At 48.4% G+C, this 24,998-nt stretch overlaps 1 protein-coding gene across 1 annotated transcript in view; it reads left to right on the top strand.

Moving 5' to 3' along the window:
• The first annotated feature begins 2,326 nt into the window (after positions 1–2,326).
• LOC120848850 (neprilysin-1-like) overlaps positions 2,327–24,998 on the top strand; it is a 53,403-nt gene continuing 30,731 nt past the window's right edge. The window contains exons 1-2 of the mRNA XM_042293210.1: positions 2,327–2,443; positions 22,259–22,488. Of these exons, the coding sequence (XP_042149144.1) occupies positions 2,335–2,443; positions 22,259–22,488 (339 nt within the window). The 5' untranslated portion in view covers positions 2,327–2,334. The remainder of the gene's footprint in view (positions 2,444–22,258; positions 22,489–24,998) is intronic.

Raw genomic sequence — 24,998 nt, 5'->3', positions numbered from 1 at the left:
TTATGAAGCAAACAACTTTATTCATGATCTACAACTAAAATTGTTGAGCCACTTTACGTTAGCCTCTTGTCCTATTGGAAGCATCCGAATAGACACTCGCGCCCCCCGTCCGGCTCTTAGCACAAGAAGCATTTTGCATCGAGCGTGGCAGGACTTGTGTAGACATTTTATTTAAAAGCCAACATTGGTTTCTGGCTAATGTCAGCTTACCTGAGCAAAGGTAAGCTGGCATACGCAAGGTTTGGGTTCACAGTCGTCACTAACCTTCTTTACACAATACCTGAAAACCGAGAAAATGGATTTCCTCCATGCGTTGAGACAACCGCGGTGATCATCTCAATCCCTGTACGTCTACTCAATCCACCAGCGAGCGCAGAGCAATCTGGTAATGAGAGCTCCGAAACATTTCTTCTCGCGTTGATTTTGATCAAATCACTGGCACTGGTGAATGACATCCCGCAGTGATTTCCGGACTGTGAAACACACAGGCGCTTTCCAGTGGCATTTCACAGCGCAGGCAAACAAAAAGAATAGCGGCATGTTACCCTAGTCGCCGCTTACAACTTGGGAGGACATGATTGAATTTGAGCTCCGACCAACTCGCCTGGGTCAAATGACGTGCAAACCCAAACAGAGAAGGATGGACGCGATTAGATTGCGAATTGTGAAGGTGCCAAACTTTTACTAGAGAGCGATATCGAGAAACGCTGCAGCGGGAAGGCCCAGATGGGACCATGACGCTGCGGACGTACGAGTGGGCAACGCTTCACTATGCGACGGTGAAGCGGACGCGGTGATGGGTGGCGCTGCCCACCGGCTGCCAAAGTGAAGCGACGCGCCCCCTTTAGGCATCGCAGACGGCTGCGTGCACCAAAACAATAAATTGTTACGCATTATAAAAAAAAGCGCCGTTCCTCCTGCCGTTTGAACGACTTAAGACGGAACGGTGGCGCTCCTCCTTTCCTTCTCGAGCGAAAGCGTTCCGGGAATCCCGCTGCGAATACATGAAAGGATATAACATCGAGGAACGGTACGGAAACAGGACATCTTTTATCCTATTTCATCCATGAAAAAAAGTCCCCTTTTCGTTTCCGTCCTCGATGCTTTATCATTTCGTGTATTCGTACCCACTCACCAATATGCTGGCCTTTAATTATTACCGGAATCTCGTTCTTTGGAACACCATTCCGTACAATAGCGTTTGCTTGTGCCTCGGGTGCACGAATCCTCGTGCGGTGGGAGCACAAGTCATAGCTCTTCCGCAAGCGCTATTTGCATGTTCTGCGGTGTCGGTTGTTACGCCATCGTGTTGTGGATCTGATCTTCTATCTACCGGCATGTGACTTTCGAAAAACATCTATGCTGGTACAAAAAAAAAAAAAAAAAAAACTCATTTATATTTTTTGATTTTGGCATTTTTTATGTTTTGTTAGAAAAGCTCGTGCCTTTAGGATTTTCGGTGGAGAGGTGGGAGCCTCGAATTTTGTACTGGGGCCTTGTTGGTGCTACGCAACTGAACTCCCAAATAATTGATCGGATAGAAAAATAAGTGCGCGATCCTCGCTAACTGCATTTTTTCTCATTGTTCAAACCCCAAGAAACTTGGCAAAACTCTTTAGGAGTCATGATATTGTGTCAGCTTCAATTTAATAACTTATGTTTAATCCTTGCCACCTAAAAAGCGAAAATGCTGAAAAAAGCAATTCACTGTGAATATTCTGGTTGCTGAATAATAATGATTCCTAATCAGTGCTAGAGGAGACTGGAGAAGTCCATATTCGCGCACGGCTTGAGTCAGGGGTGTGTGAGCAAAAGCTCAACCAGCTCCACTGGTCACACATGCTTGACTCAATAGCTAGACCACTTGAGAAGACTGCGGGCATTTTGTAGTTCGGCTGGTGTGAAATGAACAGGACCTTCGAAAATCACCTTGACCCAAGTAAAGATGCTGCTTGTTTCTCTAGGTCCCTCTAAAAGCTAGGCACGTAAAATATCTCGTACATTTTGCGGGTTACAATAGAGCGTTGGGCTCCACGTAATACGCACATTGTGCAGTCCTCTAATTGCCTATTTATTGTTTCGTCTTACTTACTTTTAATAAATGCAAAAATGTTCCAAAAACCGGGGATTTATGATTAGAAATCAAAATACCTCCGACTTATATAACAGTATCAACAATTTATAAATAGACGTTTCGTCTCCTCTGCGGGAGACATCATCAAATCAGCCTGTTAATATTTTTCAGAGACTTGGACTGACACTGTCGCAAAAGCCAAATTGACAATATCCGATCTCAGACGGGCGCTCAGAAGCCGTTTGGAAAAGGCCGCCTGGATGGACGCCGATTCCCGGAAAAGTGCGCTGCGTAAGCTTGACAACATGGACATCTTCACGGGCTTCCCCGATGCTGTTACCGACGAGAAAAGCCTGAACAAATACTACGGTGAGTGGTAATCGCTAACTCTACAAAGTAAAAAAAATAAAAGCTAGATATTGTGATTGGAAAGTGGCTAGAGATCTTTGTCTCTTTTGGACGCTTAGAAGGGGTAACTTCGTTTACATTTTCCCCGGAAGGAATGCTGACAACCACACATCGGTCCTTTCTTAATTTTCTCAAGCACTTGAGGACGCCGTAGTAAAACTAGGTCGTAGACTTCTCCGCTTTAACTGAAAAGCACCGACGAACATCTCCAAGGGTTAAACCGTCTAAATACCAACAAACTCCGTTTCTAAAAAAAGAAAAAAATAGTGAAAGCCGTTTACAACTCCCTGTAACGCCGAATTAGAGCGCACCTCTTGAGGAGGGGGGGGGAAGTGTACTGAAGGGAAGGTATATCCTTCCTCCCTCCTCCTCACCTCCTCATCCTGTCTGGTACTCCTCCCTCCGAGCGACGTCGCCGTTACCTCACGAGGTTCACGTCACCTCAGGGGGTCACGTGACGTCACCGGGGTCACGTGACCCCTATGAGGTCACGTGACAATGATGATGACGTAATCAGTGACGTCAACAATGACGTCACTGATGACGTCATCATCACTAGTGACGTCATCAGTGACGATTCCGATGCCGATGACGTCATCAATCACGTCACTCACGACGTCATCAGTGAGGATGACGATGACGATGCGGATGCCGATGACGTCATCAGTGATGTCACTTATGACGTCATCAGTGACGATGCCGATGCGGATGCCGATGACGTCATCAGTGACGATGACAATGCCGATGACGTCATCAGGGACGTCACTGATTACGTCATCAGTGACGCCACGCGTCCCATAATGCACCGCGCAGTTACGCCGACGCCGACGCCGACGGCGCCGCCGACTCCGCTCAAGCCTGAACCGGGCGCCTAAGAGCTGCGCTCTAGAAATGTTCGCTCATCAAGAACTTCCCTTGGGAAACCGGGTGTTATTGCTACCGGGCATTTTTGTACCGGACGATTCGGTGCGGATGTTTCGGTACGTGGTCGGTTTTGGTAACAGACATGTGGGTACCTACATGCCGCGTCTCCTAAAAAGAAGCAACAATGTAGCTTTAGTAATTTGAGTACGCATTATTTTGGCAGTTAATTGTTGTTAACAAATCAAAATTCAATTTCAGATGGATTTTTTAAAAAAATATGCCGGGTGTGACGTATCTCCTAATGCTAGCAGATGGCGGGACATGTTGGGATGCGCGCGGTCACCACGTGGTGAGAGCGCGGTTAGGAACAGCACGCGTCTCGGTAAGCAGGGAGCCATGATTAAAACAAACGAGTCGAGCGACTAACGGCTGCAACTGGGTTCTCACTCGCGATACATCACACTTTAGGCGAGGAGGTCAGTGAATGGACACCACAAGGGCGACTGAACGATGGCGACCCAGGGCAAGCATAAAGCTTAAAGAATTTTATGTTACAGCGTGGCCGTCTTGGGCAGAGCGACTTGAATTCTACTGCAAAGCAAACGGAGTGCTGGAGCCTACAAAGAGGGCTTTACTGCTGAGCCTTTGCGGAGCAAAAACATGATGTTGCACGAGCGCTCGCGGCACCAAAGTCTCCTGGTGAGGTCAGTTTCGACGAGGTCATGACGACACTGAAGAAACACTACGACCCGCGGTCTTCGGAGCTTTTCGAGGAAACGAAATTTCAACGAAGGGACCAGCTGGCGGGGGAGTCGATATCGAGCAACGTCGCAGCTTCAAAGAAGCTCGCTGTCAACTGCAATTTCGGAGTTCTGACGGCACGCCCAGCGGCGGTCACAGCTAGCACCAGCACAAAGGTTCCGCAGGCGAATGACAATCTCCTGCATGACAGCCAGAACTGAACCAAACGTTGCTGCCTCTCGAGGTAATGTTGAGAGATCATTTTGCGTGCGGCCTGCGCAACAAACATTTACAACAGCGACTGTTCGCACAAGTAAACTAACTTTTCAGAAGGCGCATGGCATGCCGCTGTGGACAGAAAGCGCAGCACATCGAAATGATCTTAAAGCAGACATTTCCGAAATGCACAAAGTTCGAAAAAATAGCACAACACTATAAAAAATGTAGAGCCCCTTCAAGTGAAGGAGGACCAGCGAAGCTGACATTACGAAGTCTAGGACGACGCCTAAGGGACGACTTCTAGGGCGACCTCAAGGACGACGCCTTGAAGACGATGCTTAAAGGGCGACGTCTAGGACGATCTCAAGGATGACGCTTAAAACGTCCTCAGGGGCGACGTCTAGGACGACCTCAGGACGACCTCGAGGACAACGTCTAGGACAACATCAAGGACAACTTCTAGGACGCCCTCGAGGACGACCTCAAGAACGACCTCAAGGACGACGTCTAGGACGACCTCAAGGACGATATCTAGGATGACCTCAAGGACGACTTCTAGGACGACGCCTAGAAAAAGTCTGCCTTTCCATTCCGGTTTTCATCAGTGGAAAATCTGAATTTCTCTAAGTGGAATTTCTCTAGGAGAAAAAGGTAAAAACTAGACAACCGGCATGCCGGTTGTCTGGCTGCCGCCGTCGCTCATAGATGGCAGTAGCTGTCCGGAGTTTTGTGTCGACATTTGTTTTACCGTGTACAGGATACTGGGGAAACTAGCCCTTGATAACTCCGCTGTAGAAAAGAGATTAAGGAAAGGAGAACATTCGAATCGACCAGATGTTACATATGTCAGGAACATCATTCAGCCGCTTCCAGCAGATTCCGCAACGCACGATGTAATTTCTGTCACAAAACGGACCACATTGAAAAGGCTAGCTTTCGGAAAAAAAGGAATCAAGAAATACCCGCACTCCTCACTTATGATCGAAAAAAAGAATATCATGCATCTGAAACCGAGGATGATACCCCTGGAACTTAAGCACATCTATACAAGCTTAATGCTCTGCGAGCATCAAGCACATCGCCCAAGTTCATGATCAAGCTTGAGATTGAAAATCGAATCATGGATCTTGAGGTGTACTCGGGAGCGTCCTGTACTACCATCAGCGAGGTTACACATTGTCAGATGTGACCAAAACACCCTCCGAGGCTTGACCAAAAAGATGTGACCCTACACACCCGGTCAGGCGAAGGAGTGGAGGTGCTCGGTACAGCGGATGTCCAGGCACGACACTCGTCCAAAGACTACGTACAACCTCTTCTTGTGACGGGAGAAAGGGCCTGCAACCTACAAGGAAGGAACTGGTTCAACGCACTAAGGATCCGAGTGAGCAAATACATCACGTGGACACCCACGTCAACGTTGCAACCGTTCTAAACACACACGACAGAGTCTTCGACAACAAAATCACCGGACACAATAACCCACCTTAGCACCTGCAGTTGGAAGAAGATGCCAAGCCACATTTTCTCAAGGCACGACCAATGCCGTTCGCGATGCGGACAGCAGTGGAGGCCGAAATTCAGATGCTCTAAAATCAAGGCATCCTCGAGCCAACTCAATACTCAGAGTGGGCCACGCCGGTCGTAGTCGTACGGAACAGAGATAGCTTTATCAAACTCTGTGGTGATTAGCGTAGCGCGGTCAATAAAGAAGCAAGGACAGTGGTGCACCTGGGGCCTATGATTTCAAATTTCCAGGGCGCATCGGTGTTTTCAACTCTGGATCTTGCTCAGGCCTATCAACAACTGAACCCGTTAAGCATCAAGCCAGCAAAGAGACTCTTTAGGGTCAAGAGGATGCCTTCAATATTTCAGTAGCTCCAGCGTTTTTTCAATGATTTATGGAGACAGTGCTAAGAGGGATTCCAGTCTAACTTGCTAAATTTGCTGCGCTGTGAAGCTCTACAGAACAATCGCGTGACCAAAAAATGAAAGGAAAACAATGAGTTATATGGAGATGAGGAGAAACACAAGGTCCGTGGATTGGCGAAGACTAATGCCCCTGTCAGACGGGATAGTTTAGTGCACTTCAAGCGAGTGCACTTCAACCCGCCGAAACACACTCCAAGCGTGTTGGTCCCACACGGGAAATCTTAGTGTCACTCCAAAATGAGAGCAAGGACGATGTGTAAAGTAGTTGGCACGCAAAATATTAAAGTACATACGCATAGTTTCATAAATAACTTCGTGGTCTTATTAAAACACATTACCACGCATTGTTGCTCTAAGTCACGAGCTTTAATCCAAATTTAAGTCCAATTTGATGACTATGGTATGGTCAGCCATTAATAGCCTGGAAAATCCAAAATCTTGACATCCGGATCGAAACGGGCAGGGGTGGAGGTTGAAACCAAGACACCTTGGTTCTGCAGCGCGAGCTTTCGCTCCGCGTGCTCCTAGCTGGTGTGCGCGAAACCACTCAGCCACTTGCCATTCGCCACAACAAAACATCATGGAGTGCGAGGAGGACGAGCTGGAGAGCGATATCTGCGATGTTGGACAGTGGAAGAGCGTGGTGGTGGCACTTTTCTCGGTGAGAGCCCAACGCCTTTCAAATAAGAGGCAGCTAGAGCTGGATGCCGACGCACAGGCAAGAATTTAGAATGACATCGATCAGCCAGCTGCAGGCCAACGCCTTCACCATAGCCACTCTCATGACCGACAGCCTACCCGTGATCAGTCCAGAACGGTGGACTTTCCAGAGGAACGAACGGTGGTTCCAAGACACCTTGCCCCATTTGGGGGAGATCCGATTCAAGCAAGCCTTTCGCGTCTCTCCTGCCACCTTCAGATTCCTGGTGGAGTCTTGCAGGTGCCTCTTGGCCGTCGCTGGCCGTCACGAAGGAGCTAAGGTTGGAAACTACAGGGTGAAAGAAGGAGACGCCAGGCTCTTTAAATCGACCGGAAAATTTGGTTTCTTAACCTATCGCGCTACGACTTTGTGCAGCGTTGCCCCCAGATGGTGCATTTTTTTTTGTAAAATTTGCGAAGAGCGAACTTACCTGAGGAAAAAGTAAAGAAAGAAAAAGGCTTAGCTCCTATGGAAACGCAGCGACGCCACCGGTCTGCAAACAACACGGCGCCGTTCCGCACGGGAGACAAGAGAAGGCGCAAGCAGACGACGCCGAGAGCCGGCCCTTTTGCAGACAAGGAACTGCAGTTTCATGCTGTTACCGCGCCTGTCTTTTTTGTTTCTGCGGCTGTCGCCGCCTGCGGAACGCGCGCCGCTTTTGAGTCGAAAAGATCGTCTGCTAAAAAGGCCTGCTCTCGGCGCCGTATGCTCGTTCGTTGGCGGCGTTTGTTGCGCCATCTCGTCTCCCGTGCGAATCGGCGCCGTGTTGTTTGCAGACCGGTGGCGTCGCTGCGTTTCCATAGGAGCTAAGCCTTTTTCTTGCTTTACTTTTTCCTCAGGTAAATTCGCTCTTCGCAAACTTTACAAAAAAAAAAAAAAAAGCACCATCTGTGGGCAACGCTGCATAAAGTCGCAGCGCGATAGGTTAAGAAACCGAATTTTCCGGTCGATTTAAAGAGCCTGGCGTCTCCTTGTTTCGCCCTGTAGATTAGCCGCTTGTTTTTTTCTACAACGCACTACTTTCTTGCCAACAGAAAACAAGTGGGCATCTAATATTACTCCTATCGAAATAATAATTTTACGCAGCGTTATTTTCTTCTATTATTCTTACTCCTTGAACACTGCTGTCGAGATTACACACTCGGTCTACCGGAGGAAGTGTATAGTGTACTCCCCGAACTCACTTCAACGGAAGTGTGTTCTTCGGGCGGGGCTAGGGATTGAGCTCAGGATCACTGGGTCCTGCAGCGCGAGCTTTCTCTCCATGTACTCCAATCTGGTGTGCGCTAGCCCACTCGGTCACCGATACCCCTTAATAAAGACACGTTTAAAAAAAATTAAACGTTTACAATACTCTCTAATGCCGAATGGGAGCGCAGCTCTTGAGGAGAAGGAAGGGGGGGTACGAAGGGGAGGGTATGCAGCTGTTCCCCCTCTGTACCCTTTCATCCTTCTCTCCTGCTCCCCTCCCATTTAGCAGAAAACTGTTTGCTAAATGTCCCGCTAAATTTAGTCGGGAAACTTTTCCGCTAAATTGACGTGTGACATCACATGACAGGTTACGTGAAATTTCACGTGTGACGTCCCGTGACGTCACACGTCACGTCACAAGCGTAAATTTTTTCCCGCTCAATTTAGCAAAAAATTTGCCGCCAAACTTTTCGAAAATTTTTCCCAACAAAGTTATCGGTAAACTTTTACCCTCGTGACGCCACAAGTGACTACAGACGTGACGTCACGTGTGACGGCATTTTAGAAAACATCCCATGATGCAACGCGCGGTTACGCCGACGCCGCTCAACCCGGAAACCGGCGCCTAAGAGCTGTGCTCTAAAATACCCTTACGACAATTAAATGATTCTTGTCGATCATCGCAAACCAAGATAAAGAAAGAAGCCTATTCAACTTTGTCGTTCCGCTTTGTCCCGCGGAAGTCTATGAGGAGGCCCTGAAACTGCTGAAAAACATGCTGAAACAAAAGTAGACTCTATCCTTCTGTGCTAACTAAGATAGCCTTGGAATGACAGACTTTATCGTCCTTTTTTATCAATTCACCGCGGCGCTAATCTTGGTACAGATCGGCCTAAACTCCGAGTCCACCCCACAATTTATTTTGCAATGACACTCTTCTCTGTCCTCTCTTTCACGAATTTCTTTTTTTTTTTAGGATAAAATTTACGCAGCGTTTTTAGTTTTTTATTGAAACACTTGTATCGATGCCACGCACTCGATCGAGTGGAGTGAGATCGTCAAACTCACTCGAAGCCAAGTGTGTTCCTCAAAAATTTACCGTGTGGCCCACTACAGAAATGACACTAAAAGCGAGGTGCACTTGATTGAAGTGCACTAATTTAGCCCGTCTGACAGGGGTATAACAACTGTTTATTATTTTCTTTTTTCTTTTTTCCCATGCATGGGTGAGTTTGGAAAAAACGAAAACTTGAGAAATGATGAAAAATGCCATCATGAAGATGCTTGGACTTTCGATATTTGTGGTGTTGTTTCCTCTTCTGATATATATTCGGTTTCTGTGGTGTAAGAGGGGACCTTGAGGCTGGTGCTGGAATCCGCATCGTTATGCTGTGGCGTAGCCTCCTCCATACTGAGAAAAACCTGGCATATCGCCAGGAGAGGCGGCCGCCGAAAGTGGAATGGTAGAGCGGCAGACAAGAGGCATGTAACGGGTGCGCCGCTGCGGCGAGACGCCAAAACACAGTTGTGCCGAGTGATGGAATATTTGCTCGTGCTTTTTGCGTTCCTCGGCCTACAGCTTCCTTTCCTGTCTCGTTTGAAAACCATGTTTCGAGCACTCAAAACTGCAAAAGCTGTGCGCTGACTATAGATGCTTTGCAGCGGTTGTGCAGTGGGCGCTGCCATAACCGACCTTCAGTTTTGGTTTCCTCTTATTCCGTTCACTTCACTTGGTCATTACCGCAACAGACCAGGTTTTTGCCATCTTAGATTTTATAATGTCCTTCTCCCCAGCATTGACCTTTGTGGAGGCTCGTCAACACCCGCCTCAGTGGCTCGACATCTCGGTAAGACAAGAGAAGGTCAGCAATGGCGGCTGTAATCTGGCGCGTGTGTTAAGCGTCTATAGGCTCCCTGAGAAACGCTCTGTGCTACCAGATCCTCTCGCTCCAAATCTGCGACACGGCCACTCTATGTCTTCGCCATCGAACTGACAGGCTTTGTGAGTATAGAGGAGCTTATGGCTGTGGAGTGTCTGTGCAATTTTATTCCTTTTCGTTCAGTGAAATTGATGGATCACTGACGGACGTGCCGCGTACTTTGCTGATGCTATGTGGAAGGCGCCTATGATTTCGCGCTTGTTCCTATCTTTTGATCTATCCAAGACTGAGGTAGTTCCAAATAGCGCTTCGCAGCTGCATCTTGCACAATGCGCTGCCAGACTGCCGGGTACTTGCGATTGCCCGCATGCATATTTATGTTCTCAAAGTTTCTCATTTAGGCATGTCCCCGTCTGGCGGATTTATGATTTACGACAGGTCAATGGTGTTTTATAGACTAGCCCTTCTACGCATTCAACGAACTTGCATTTGTGTTGAACCCGACTCAACGACTGACCCGTTGTGTCGCCTTCTTTTTTGTTTACCTTTTTGCACAGTCCTTTTGGCTTGAAGGGGGCGGATAGAGCCACTTTGACCTCGTGTGTTTCAGCTATCTTTACCAGCCTGTGCGAAAATTTGCGTATGTATGGCATCACTACCAGTGTCTTTTTGTCCGCGTCCTTTTCCTTTGTTTTTTTTATTGCCTCTGAGTGTTGTTATGCATTTTTTGCCACAGCTACCAGCATGGGTTCTGGGTAGCCGCTTGCCTGTAGTCGGGCGATTTGTCTTTATAGGCCGTCTGGCAGCCTATGGTGACATGATTTCTTTATGGACCATCAGACGCACCCAGAGGCGACGCTCCTCTTCACTGACTTAGTGTGCCCTGAGTCGTACGGCAGCATGCCTTTCTGGAATCGGAATATACTTAGACAACGTAATTATCAGCGGGTCAACACCATGGCAATATCTGGAAATGCTGAATACGGTACTATCGCGACTTTTCCAAGCAGGTCTTCGTCTCAAAAGGGAAAGTGTCGTTTCGCAGTTGATCGAGTGCGGTACCTAGGACACCTTATAGATGCGGGAGGATTTCATGCTACCGACGACAAGCTCAAAACCACCAAGGAGATGTCTGAGCCATCGGACCGCACAACGTTGCAGTCGTTTCTCGGGCTGTTGGCATTCTACGACCGATTTATAGCATATCGAGCAGCAATTGCAAAGGAGGTTTACGCTCTCCTCGAAAAATGAGACGCTCCATGGAAATGGGACCAAAGGTTCCGGGAAGCTTTCCAACAATCGAAACAAGCCATTACCCAGGAAACGGTGTTAGCATATTATGACGAGAAGAAAGGCATGGAGTTGGGGCGGTTCTAGCGCAGCTAGATAAATACGGTAACGAAGCACCCACTCTGTTTAGCTCGAGAAGCTTACGAGACGCAGAAAATAAGTACTGGCATTTGGATCGAGAGGGACTGGCAATTGTATTTGCCAAGTAACCTTTTCACCGATATCTTGCCGGACGTGACGCGATAGTATCCACCAGCTTTGATAGGAATTATGAGTCCGAAAGCTCCAGTTCCAGGTGTTCTGCCATCGCGCATGACATAATGGTGTGTGAAGTTAGCTGCATACAACTAAAACTTATTGATGAATGAATAAACTTTATTGCAGGTATGGGTTTTAGTACACCCAGTTGGAGCCCGTAGTCCGGGGCCCCATACGTGGTGGCCACCGACTCGGCACGGTCCACCAGCCATTGTTGGGCGGTGGCCGTGTCATCGGTCAGCCGCTCCTCCCAGGAAGTGGGGGAGGGGTTGGGAAGAGGCAAGCAAAGGGAATGGCTTGGCACTGCCACACCATATGGAGAAGGGTGGGACGATCGCCGCAGTGCGGGCACTCAGGTGGACCGCGGGAGGGGTACACGTATGAGTAGAAAAGGGGCGTCGGGAAGGTGTTTGTTTGGAGTAGACGCCACTCTGTCTGCGAGTAAGGGAAGGCTGAGGATGAGGATAATATTGTCGAGCGAGGCGCAACTCAGCTAGGTGAGTTAAGTATGAAAAAAGGGCAGGTCGGATGGTAGCAGAGTCTTCCCCAGGTGCCCGGTTTGAGAGCTCTCGGGCAAGCGCATGCGCGCACTCATTACCGGGGATGTCTGCGTGCCCAGGCACCGATACCAGCCGGAAAGTGTGGGAGGTGGAGGATAGGAAAGAGTCAAATAGGGACGCAGTGTCGGGATGTAGGGTGTTGTAAAGGAAGTGGCGACAGGCCGTCTGGGAGTCAGTCAGAATGTGAGTGGGCGTGGAAGAGGAGAGAGTGGAGGTGGAAATGATTGCCCTTGCAACGGCACGCTCCTCCAGGTGGGACACGTCAGTGAGACCACGTTCCGTGGCAGCGTGGACTAGCCTGAGATCACTGTTCACGACGACTGTGATCCCCCCGCGTGCATCCTGCGGACTGGCGTCCGTAAAGAGGGCACGAACGGTATCGCAGTCTTCAGTACACGCGCGTCGGAGGTAGCGCGAGCGATGGTCACGCCGGGCCGAGTGACGGATAGGATGCATATGGCGGGAAATAGGAGCCACAATGAGCTTGGCGCGAGCAGCGTGGGAGAGACCCGCAGCGGTAAGGGAAGCAGGACAGGGTGGGAAACCAAGGGTGGCAAGGAGACTCTGCCCTTGAGCCGTCGAGCGCAAGCACGTCAACTGGGCAGCCTCATGCGCTTCTATAAGTTCCTCTAGGGTGTTGGTCACCCCAAGCCGCTCTAGGCAAACGGTGGTTGTGCGAACGGGGAGGCCGAGCGCCAGTTACTGCGCCTTCCGTAGTAGGGTAGACGTACGTTTGTGTTCGGTGTGGGTGAGGTTGTGGTACGGTAGGTGGTAGAGTAGGCGTGTATGAATCAAGGCCTGGACAAGGCGTAAGGCATCTGCCTCTTTAAGGCCATTTCGGCGGTTAGAGACGCGGCGTAGCATGTGCATGATTTGGTTGCACTGGGTGGTGAGTTGGTGAAGGGTTTGTGTTACTTTAGCGTTGGACTGCAACGTGAAGCCAAGCACCCGTGTGGCCTATTTACGCGGGACGGGTTCGTCATCTAGTGTGATGGTGAGGGGAAGATCGGTTTGTCCGCGAGCATGTTTTGTCACGCCTAGTAACTCCGACTTAGTGGGGGAACATGTGAGGCCCCCCCGCCGGGCATATTGCTCGATGGTAGTAGCAGCTTCCTGTAACTGAGTTTCGATGTGTCCGAGGGAGCCTGTCGTTACCCAGACAATAATGTCATCCGCATAAAGTGCATGACGGACATCCGAGATCTCATCCAGAAGGGAAGGGAGACCTCGCATAGCAAGGTTAAAAAAAGGGGAGAGAGTACGGAGCCTTGCGGAGTACCACGGTTTGCCGCTGGAGCAGAGAGGGAGCGAAGGTGATCAAGAAAGAGGCTGGCAGACCTGTCGCGGAGGAAATTGCGAATGTAATTGTACACCTTCGCTACGCAGCCAGTGGCTGCCAACTGTTCACAGGTTGTCGAAGGCTCCTTTAAGATCTGCGGCAAGGACAGAGCGATATTGAGCAGTGCTCGGAGCGTCTAGAACTTCGTGTTTGAGGCGGAGCAGTACATCCTGAGTAAAAATACCACTACGGTAGCCATAGAGGGCGTGGGGAAGGGCGGAGGTGTTGGCCAAAAATTCGTGTAGGCGAAGCTGTAGAACCCTCTCGAGCAGCTTGCCCAGACAGGAGGTAAGGGAAACCGGGCGCAGGTTCTGCATTGAGAGGGCTTTGCCAGGCTTAGAAATCAGAACGACTGTGGCTTCCTTCCATTCCTTAAGGAGGGTACCTGACTCCCACACCTCATTCAAGTATGTAGTAAGTTTAGTGGTGTCAGAATCAGAGAGGTTGTGCAGAAGAGAGTAGCGAATCTTGTCAGGACCAGGGGATGTGTTGCGGCGAATGTCGGTGAGTGCAGCGCGAATCTCAATGTCCGTGATGGGCGCGTTAAGATAAGGAAGATTGTTGGGGGGACCCGTGTAGTCCGCGTAGCGTGGAGTGTCGGGAGGAGGAAGGTAACGCTGTCGTAGCTGTGAGAGGCATTCGGAGTCTGTTAGGTTACTGGCGTGGAGAAGTTTGTAAATGCCCTTGGCCCTGTCCGATTTGGCTTGGCCTGGTTGTATTAGATGACGGAGTAGGGACCATGTTCTATAAACAAGTTCTACAAACTTGTTTATAGAAGAGTGAACACAACAAAACGCAGACGCGTTGAGCAGATTACCATCAAGAGAAAGTGAAGACGAGCCGCGACCACCAGGGGACGTTTTTGTGCTGGAAGCTATGACGAAGGCTCCCATGACAGCTAAAGACCTCGCTGACCAGACTGTTGTGGATCCCACGCTTTTTGAAGTTCTACAATCTGTCAAGAATGGGGAGGTCAAGAAGCTAGCGGGCGAACGTTTCGAAGCCTACAAGACAAAGTCCACGGAATTATCGATACACCGATGTTGCCTGATATGGGATCGCGGATCGTTATTCCTACCTCTATGAGCCCAGAGGCGTTAGCCTTGGTACATGCAGGACACAGGTGAGTGGTCACCATGAAGGCTTACGCCTGAAGTTACCTCTGATGTCCAGAGATCGACAGGTAAATCGAGTCCAACGTGGCCCAGTGCGACACGTATCAGCGACACCAGAAGCCAATCCCCAAAGGGGGCAGCCGAACATGGAAAAGACCGTCGACTCCGTGGGACACCCTTCATGTAGACTTTGCGGGATCGGTGGACGGAAAAGTGTTTCTGGTCATCGTGGATGCGTTGACTAAATGGCTTGAGGAACGTGTTATTTCAAGTATGACCTCAGACTCCGTTATCTGGGAGTTACGCAACGTTTTTGCGGCGTTAAGTGTACCAGGAAAGGTGGTATCGGATAATGGGTCGGCTTTTGTTTCCAATGAGATAAAGACACTTTATCACCTAAATGAAGTTTTCGCGGTCACAAGTGCGCCGTTCCACTCAGCAACCAACGGCCAATTTGAACGAATGGTGCAGCATCTGAAGCAGGCGCTTGCTAAAAGAGAAAGGGAGGAATTGAAGTGCTTTCTTCCACGATTCCTTTACGAGCAACTTACCACAGTACACACGGGGGCGACAGGCTAGACACCAGCGTGGAGGATGTTTGAACGAGAGTTGCCATCTTCACTTGAGATACTGGTACCCGTACCTAAGGACGATGTACCAGCGACAACCGCAAATCCACGTCAGTTTATGATGCGACAATCCGTACGGGTACTAAATTTCTCAAACGGACGAACTTAGATCTTGGGGGTCATCACAGAGCGCCCAAGCTCGCTGTCACGGATAATCCAGACAGAAGACGGACGAGTTCGACGGCACACGAACCACATACGACCAAGGTTATTGGCTGCGCATCGGTCGATTTATACACCACCAATAGCCTGGGGCTTGGACGCTCAGGCCGAAGAGGTACCAGCGGAAACGATAGTACAGAAGGTCACGAAGTGTCCGGACCTGTGGCTATGCCCGCTCGGGCAGGTACGCGGGAATGAAGACCCTCTACAATACGGGACCACAGCCAAGTGAGGGGAAGATGTGATGCATCCGCTTATGGTAGCATATAGCGACACATGTTGGGGAGCGCGCGGTAACCGCGTGGTGAAAGCGCGCGGTTTGAAACAGCAGGGGTCTCGGTCAGTCGGAAGGAATGATTGAAACAATCGCGTCGAACGACTAGCGGCCGCCACTGGGTTCTTACTTGTGATACATCACACCGGGGAAACGTTTCTTGAGATTAGAATTACAATTTCGTCTTGCTAGATTACAAAATTTATACCTTGCAAAAATTAAGAAAAAAAAGAAACAACCTCGTGCACTCTATAAAAACAGTTTCAACCTAAAGATTAATGTTCAGAATCCTTTTTGGATACACGAACGCCGCTGCCTGGGAGAGGATGGTGCCTAGGAGGTATACTTGCAGGACTTAGGAGCCTGTTGGAACCGACTCGTCTTCGCGTGTGCTTTCTACGCGCGGTTACTGTCACGAGGCAATGCTTTTAGCGCTTTGCCGCTCGGTGTTGGTTGCCTTTGCCGCCAAAACTGCTGTTTAGCGCCAATATCAACAGCCATCGTGTGGCCGCCGTCCTTGGTGGTCGCCCCATGGTATGTCGCGACAGCGCCGCTCGGTTTCCTGTCACGAGCCGTTTTATAACTCTCAAACAACGTGCGCGAAAGGTTCACGGTCGTCTCCTGCTTGCGAAAAAGCGGAACGTTTAAATAGGCCAGCCTTGGTCTTGAATGTTCTCAAAGTTTTACTGCTTGAGGAAGATTTGATAGCTTCCTTGGTCATTGGGAGCACCCAAAAGTCAATAAAACCAGATTCTTATCCCTGCAACACTCGCTCTTAGCCCCGTGGCGAACAAGTCATTTGTCTCGACCGCTCGCCGCGTCCTTGCGGGATACTAATCCTTGAGAATTCGCGAATTGCGGAAAAAGTGGCTAGAAGCTCAGATGATAAAATGCAACATAAAACCAGGTGGAGCTCGTCCCAGGAACGTTACTCGAAGGACGGCGTGAAAGTTGAGGAGTACTACAACGTTCGGTTTGTTTAATATTTTTAATAAGAAAATGACAACAATTGTTCTTTTCAAAGCCTTATGATTCATCAAATACGGTATCTTTGGAAAAATTGTCTCAATTTATCTAGGAGATATAAAACATACGGCTCGGGGAGTGAAAATAAAAGTTAAGCAGAGACACTTAAGACTGCTTACCTGTAGGAATGCGAAAGCATTCGTACACAGAGCGCATTCCTACAAGCAGCGCGCCACGTCTTCCTTTTTTCACACGGCGCTCCGGCAGTGACATCACGGTCCCCCACTGCGCAGGCGCGGCGAACCCCGCCGGCTTCACGACGGCTTCCGTGAGGAAACATCTGCGCTGTTGTACTTCTCTTGGTGTTTTATTTCTGAGGCGCGTCCGCTTTGACCTTTAGCGCCCCCGCCGGCGCGAATTCAAGTACCGTTTCGCACAGCCAATGGGAATTTGGTCCCGTTTCGCTGAGATAGTAGGAATTTAGGTGCCGTTTTTCGCTGCTACAGATAGCGCATTGACAGAACACCGGCGTTGCTACATGGGACGGTTAATTCTCTCCTATTCAAAAACCTATTATTTTATTATTTTTCTAGTAAATGTAGCAAAAAAACTAACCTGACTGACCGTCATGTGGCTTCAGTTTTCCTAATAAATTAAGGGGAAACTAAGGTAAAGTATAGATCAGGTGACATAATATCCTCTAACATCAATTTTCCCGATAAATTGAGCGTGAAAACTGAATCGGCGTGTAGGTTATGACGTAACTATTAGGCTGAATTTAGCAAGAAAACTGAATCAGCCTAGATCTCGCGACGTCAGGCCACGCGCCAAAGTTTCAAGCTAAATAACACGAAGAAACTGAATTGTTTGGTGTTTAGTGCTTGGGTGTCGGGGCGTGAATTCCCATGCAGAATTTAGCCGGGAAACTGAAATCATTTGTAGGTCTCGGGCGGTTGGACAGACTGACGGGCTCAATTTTATTATTGGGGGTTTTGTTAAAAAGAATTTTAAGTTCCACACTAGCGCGCACAAAAAACATTTTTTTCCTGTTTTTGTCATTGGTGACATATAGAACAATTACACAGCAATAATTGAACAGAGTTCGAAAAATGCTTGCATTGTTTCCCTAAAAAGAACGACAGGTCGAAAACCTGTTAGGTCATGCTGCAATGCTGCCCCGTGGCACTCAGTGAAACTTCTTGGTTAAGTCTTTTCATGCACATAAGTGTTAACGTACCATGTTAACACTTATGTACTTTCTATAAACAAAGCTCAGTATTTATTCCTCGGCATTCATAACCTATGAAACACACGCTAGTTCCTTTTTCTTCACGCAGTAGCAATAACTATATATATATATATATATATATATATATATATATATATATATATATATATATATATATTTATAAACATATATATATATATATATATATGCTTGAGCCTCGACGTTGCAAACGGCAACCAGTGATGGCTTAGAAGGGAGCGTTTAATACACGTCTGGCGGGTACGCCTGCCCGGCAAAAAGAACAGTGCGCCACGTGGGTGGTGGCGCGAGCTTGGGGTCAGTCCTCTTCTTTTGCGACAGCGCTAACACTCGGCCATCCTAATATTCAAGTGTCCTCACTTGATGTTCCTTCAATGTCATCATCAAAGGTGTTGAATCGTCTCAGTTTGTCGACATTAGCTGCCGACGTGTAGAAACGTTGAGTCCGCTGGTGTCCAGATATATCCTCAATGCGGTAGGTCTCATTAGAATGTAGTATCGTATTTCCGCTGCAAGTGCGACTTCTTGTTCTTTTTCTTGTTTCTCGAGATACCGCCGTTTCTCGCGGAAGGTCTGTTGTCGTAGCCGCCGTCGTTGTTTTGGTGCTGTTGAATCGTACTGTGGTGAGGTCGTTTCCTTGGTTGTCTTTCTGCCGACGCGTCTTCGCTGCGCACCCATTCGCGGCTGCCCTTGCCTCCTTTCTGCTTGTTCGGTGGTGCTCGCCCATATCCTTCTGACTGTCTACTCTGACGTTGAGACTCGTAAGGGTCGTCGTAACAAAAGATGTAGGCCGTACCTGGATTGCCCTTCTTCTTCATGTTGCATTGTTGACCAAAGTGGCCTTGGCCTGCGCAGTTGTAGCGGTAGCGTTCCCTAATTAGCCACGTCTTGAAAGGCGCTCGCACGATAGGACCGTCCTTTGTTGTAGGTTGTTATCTCCTCCACAGATCAGGACAAAGCTGAGGTCCTGTTCGTACATCTTCCGCTTTGATCGGTTCCAGAAGATCCGTTGTCGTTCGCTTGATGGCGGTTTCAGACATTTCCGAACACCACGAGCCTCTGGCTGCTACATCGCTTTTTGAAATATTGAGGTTGGAACTGGATATGTTCAAAATTGGCAAAGCCGTATCGCCACCTTCTGTGACGTTGATTACACAAGCAGGTAAACAGTGTTTCTTGCCTTCTTGCATCCGCAACTGTGTGGCAACAAAGACGTGTCTTGCCGCATACTCATTGGTTGTTGGATGAATGAACCCCACGTAGTTCGGTGGAATCACGACAGACTCTTTGGCTCATGTCACTAGAGAGCGTGGTGAAAGATCAGGGACTTGAATGTGTTGGAGCCGGTCATCATTATAAATAAAACTGCCTTGTTCTTTGAAAATGCGAAACGCGTTCCTTCTTCGCACGATTGTAACATGTGGTTGCTTTGTAAACGGCTGTCCAACAAGAAGAGGAATCGCTTGCGCTTCACTGGGAACAACGTAGATTGGAACGCGGGCTGTTGCCTGGTCTAGGGGGACGCTTGCTTCCGTGATTCCGCATGGCAGGCCCTGACCAAAACCGTAGCCTCCACTCTTACATCCTCGGGACGGCTGGTTATAGTCGATTCCCAGATCATCGACATTCACCTTGCGCAGCGTAACGCATTGGCTTCCAAGGTCAATATAAATTCGGACAAGCTTCCCGTCTACGAGAGCATCTTGAAAATACTTTTCGCTTTGTGCATTTACTTGCTCTTTGTTTTCGATGTGATAATTTTCTACGGACACACGTTTTCTGCCGCTGGATCTGCAGTCAGCTGTTTTATGTCCTGTTCGGTGACATTTGCTACAGTGTTCTGGCTTCTTTGGCTTACTGCAGTTTACAGACATATGTGCGTATTCGTCACAGTTGAAGCATCGCGGTTCACCATTAGAGTTGAATGGCGGTTTTCATTTCGAGACTTTGTGGGCATTTTGGTCGCTGGGCGGAATCGTTCTTTCCTGCTCTTGAGCCAGTAACCACATCGGATCGGTGGGACGTTTCCCCGGCGGCGGTGAGTCGGTCGTCCAAACGTTTGGGGCACTCCAGTAGATCCTCTGGGGTTGAAAACTTGACAACGCTCAGGCCCCGAACGAGCGCTTCGTCACTGATGCCTGTAATGACATAGTCTATGATCTGATCTTCCGGAAGTGGCCAAAGGCGCGCCAGGCTGAGTTTCTCATGGAAATACTGTTTCACGGTTTCGTCCGGCAGTTTTCGCCTCGCTTCCGTTTCCTGGTGTCGGCGTTGTAGGTTTACGACTGGTGGAAAAGCCTTTTTCAGCTCCTGCTTCTATTCAAGCCACAATGCTGGACACTGACGAAGCCGTCGTACCACGTTTTGGCGATTCCTTCTAGCTTCGTTAGCGCAAAACACTCCGTCTGTATCTCGGTCCACGAGTATATCGCCGATAGTTCGTCGACGTTCCGTATCCAATGTTCAGCTGTCTGCACCGGGTTCTTGACGGGGTTGAACACTGGTACCAGCTTACCGGACTCTGCAGGTCGTCTTGGGTCGTGCGTGTGCTGGGTTGTGGGACGAAGCAGGTCAGCCATGCCCACGACCGTTCCTCGCACGGCGGCTTGTACAGCCTCTTGTACAATAGTCGGAAGCTCAGACAGGTCACCTGTTGATCCATACAACCCAGTCTGGATTGTTGGCGGAACGCTTGCTGGGCCTGCCAGCAGTATTCGTTGCCCCACGGTGTCGGAGCGTTCCGAATTTTGATCTGCCACGCCACCTTGACTCGTGGTTGCGTCGTCGCTACCGCCAAAGCTCGTGCACCTTGTTCCAGTCGCAACGGTTGCTGGAAGTCGGAGAGGGCCCGCCGCCGCAGTCTGTCGTATTCGGTTCCGCTCGCTCCGCCGCCGCCCTTCCTCGTTCATGTCGAGATGCTGGTTGGTGCCGTTTCTTTGACGATTCATGGCCACAGGATTCGACTTGCGCTCGGTCATGGTCGGTGGATCAGGCTTGGTCCATCCCGATTCTGATACGTTACAGCCTCGACATGGGAAACGGGAACCAGTGAAGGTTTAAAAGGGAGCGTTTGATACACATCCGGCGGGTACGCCTCCCCAGCAAAAGGAACAGTGCGCCACGCGGGTAATGGCGCGAGCTTGGGGTCAGTCGTCTTCTTTTGCGACAGCGCTAACACACACACGCGCACGCGCGCGCGCGCACACACACACACACACACACACACACACACACACACACACACACACACACACACACGCGCGCGCGCACACACACATATATATATATATATAATGAAGAAAGACAAGCATTCGCCTCTTCAACTCGCAGCAAGAACAAGCGGCTACAGGGTCTGGAGCAGACTATATGCCACCAGCGTTTCTCATAGCCACTCGTTGGGGCTGGCAACGCACCGGGCACTCGCTGAGTTCCCCGAAATATTAGGGTTCGACTATTCTCGTCATTGAATTTATTGGGCACGAGCTCCTACCCGAATGCATGTCGAGGCATTGATTGTCACAATCCGAAATCGAATGCTCGCGCATTGCTGGTGTCTATTGTATGAGCTGTATTTAATTGCCGTCACCACCGGAATTGCAAACATTGATGGTAAAACCCAAGGAATTGCATTGATGTCGATGATAATGCGATCACCACAACTTTGTCATCAAGTTTTGATAAGTAGGGACCTAAAGAATAACGTCCTCTTTTTCTTCAAACTTACGCGGCGACAAAGGTGCTTGTTGGTACGTGACGTTGCGCACGAGTAGACTTGGGTCTCACTAGTGACAGTATGATTGTGTAAGGTTAAAAACATTCATACCCAATATTGTTTCACGGCCCCTTTAAGATTGCCATCTGTTTTTACTCACCCCAATACATAATTATTAAGCTTGCAAAACATGTTTTTTTTTTTTACGGGGCGTATTTTTTTGTGTCTAGTGTCCACCAGCAATACGCAATAAACGTTATCTTCACAAAAATAGGACATAGAACGAATTAAGTAATCCGATACCGACTTTATACATAGCGTACATGTAACGTCGTTCGCTGCTATGGCAGTATTCTATGCGGTGCGACCATCCGGTTCGCCGTGTGGGATTCACAGCGCGCAAGTCGTAGTTCGAAGAAAGCAGTAAGTAGAAATTACCGTCAGTACTCAGCATTGCCGACAATTGCAAGCTATGTATACCGCATGTCACACACAGGCAGGAAATGACTCTGGATATACTTTAAGAAAACAATAAGCTCAGAAAATATTTTTTGATCCGTAGTATAACCTCTCATTTATTGCGAGGTGGCTTGGAAGTGAAAAACCTACGCTTAAAATAAAAAAGTCAACCTTAAATTATTTGTCTCAATCTATTTTGTTGCATTCATGCTCCACAGAGAAGTACCAGTGGGACGACAGAGAGTTCTTCAAACACTGGAAAACTGGTGCCTTCGCACGGCATCAATCATTGATATACGAGCAGAAGAACGTGTTCTTCGATGTGAGAGCGCTTTGGGTGTCCTACAGAATGTGGGCCGGCTGGGCCGCTGTTGGGCCCGCTCTTCTTCAGCCGCCGCTCTTCATCAAGGACGGACCGGATTCATTCAACTACGGCAGCCTTGGCCAGGTAATGGCATCATCGCACTGGATGTCAACACAACAAAAACGCCGAACAGCCGAAAGGTGCACGGCGAGCAGGTTCGTCTGCTTATTGCGCAGGAGGTACAGCGACGTCAAAGCACCGAACACTGCTTGGCAGGTGATGCTGGAGACACTCAAAGACAAGAGGCGGTGACAGGTTAAGAATACAATGGAAGTTCCTCCCACCTCTTTTTACTTTAGCAGAGCGAACGCACGAGAGGACGTCGCCTCCTCTCTAGCGTCCCTTCTGCTACAGCGAAAAGAAGTGGGAGGAGCTTCCACTTTACCTTTAACCTGCCATCAACTATAGTTGCCTTTGCCTCAACCTATCGTTTCCCTTCAAACTGGGCAAGCATGGATGTCGTATGCTCCTTGCGCAATCACAGAGGCACCGGAAGTCTTTCTTTGGAGAAGGGGGGGGGAGGGGGGGGGGGCTCGACATCTCTAAAATCCCTAAAGTTAGGTTGGTTGCAAGATGACATTAATTGCCATATTTTATTGAAACTTATTATTGCAACGCGTTTACATATTCATGCACAAATACATGTAAAACAAAGTAAAACAATGGTTCTGTAATATAACATTAAACATCTTGACACTGAAGACTCATACAATATGATTCGATAACCACTAAAAACAACCGCACCATGTGTTCTCTTATTTTTTTTTTAAATTTCCTTGACCAAATATTACATATCAACCGCAGCTATGCCTATGCCTAGTTGGCTTTGTCTGAAAATGAAAACGTCCCTTCATCCCTTCATTTAGGAAATCTCGGGGAACCATGATGTATTAACGCAGACGTAGACACACAAGTGTTAAAAGTGATTGGAATACAATGTCGAAGGTGGCATTGCACAGCCATATTCTTTTAGGTTAACTACGGCTTTGAGGGAGAACTGATTGCGACTGTAAAGCGTTAAGGAAGAACACATAACGGAAATCAGAACATAACTTTCTCCAGTTATGTGAACGCGGTTGTATCCCGTTCCTGCTCTCAGATTGTGAACCTTAAGTAGTGGCCTATGTTACCAAAATGATCGTACTTAGTTGAGTTAACGTGTGGCAAAGATAATTAGAAATAACCTATCAAAGGAAAAAATACGCTGACGCGTTTCGATACATTCGACATACATGTTTCGTTTATTCAACAGAGTGGATACATACACTGTCCAGCGAGAAAACTGTTTCATCAAAAAAAAACAAAAAAAAAAAAACATGACGATGCCAAATTAAGCCGCATCAAACAAAACAAAAGGATCGTCGCAAATATGTACACATGAACATTTCACGGAAAGATACCCCAGGCATCACGCCATATATTGAGACACTAATAATTGAGCACTGTCTGAAAAAAAAAAAAAACGTAATGACGAGAAGGTGACACAAGAGCTTCATTTGTGCGCAAATTAATTATATGCACAAAACGCAAAACAAAAAAAGGCAAGGCAAAAATCATTAATGGAAAGTTTTCAGCAAGGGTGTGTTAATTGTCTCCTATAAAGGCAAATACGTAGTACTTGCGTGCATTTCGTACTTAGTACGAATCGATTATACAATTGATAAACTGTATCAGGCGTTTATATTTAATAATTGTTAACACGTATGGGCGAGGCAACAAACCAACATTCAGCATATTCAGGTTGAGGAAAGCGGCGAAAATCTACACTGCCAGCGAATGCAGAATGTCGGTGAACGGCCGTTCAGCCTGCTGCGGGCGTTTGAGCGAAATCGAGGGACAGTGGTCGGTGAGTCAAATTAATAACATGAAACTGCTCGTTTCGAACACTTTGCCGAAAGAGGAAAAAAATAAACTATCCATCTAACATAAGTCCCACGTAGCTAAGCGTTCGATGTTTCGACGATAAATCCAATCATGAAATTGTTGAGGCACAGCTTTCCACTTCTTTGTCGGTGGGCATGCAGAAGAAAGAGATGCGTGAGGCGGGTCTGCGTGATGCGACCCCGTAGGTAAGTTTTTACTCGCCTCAGCGCACTGAAAGAACGCTCCCCTGATTCCGCCTATGCTAGCACCGTTAGTCACAGCTGCACAAGACTGACAACCTGGTCCAAGATATTCAGAACAGTTCAATACTGCGCTTTCAATGCTTCCGCCTCATCATCGGCTACGCTCACCTCTATGCCAGAAAGAACCGTTGGGAGGAGTACAAGCTGTACATTTAGCCTTTTTAAATCAAAGTCGCTGCCACGGACGCCAAGCACTTTTTTTTTTACTTTTCCGTATTCAATTGCTGTCCACGTGCACCGCTGACAAGCGTGCATTTGAGCTTTACAAGCAGCTCCATGCCAGGTTGGTCGAACCGGCTCTTTATTTCAGACGCTACGCAGTCAACTGCCGCAAAAGAAAAAAAAAAAAAACCTTTTTTTCCAAGGTTGGCCTTTGCATCCATCACCGCTGGGGAAGTGGGCATCCGCGTCTTCTCAAATATTGTGGGTGGCTTTACAGTTCTGGTGGCTGTGGTCTCCCTCTGTTTA

This window comes from Ixodes scapularis, unplaced genomic scaffold (assembly GCF_016920785.2).
Source record: "Ixodes scapularis isolate PalLabHiFi unplaced genomic scaffold, ASM1692078v2 PGA_scaffold0__279_contigs__length_252992795, whole genome shotgun sequence".
NCBI lineage: Eukaryota > Metazoa > Arthropoda > Arachnida > Ixodida > Ixodidae > Ixodes > Ixodes scapularis.
This window is presented reverse-complemented; position numbering and strand designations above follow the sequence as displayed.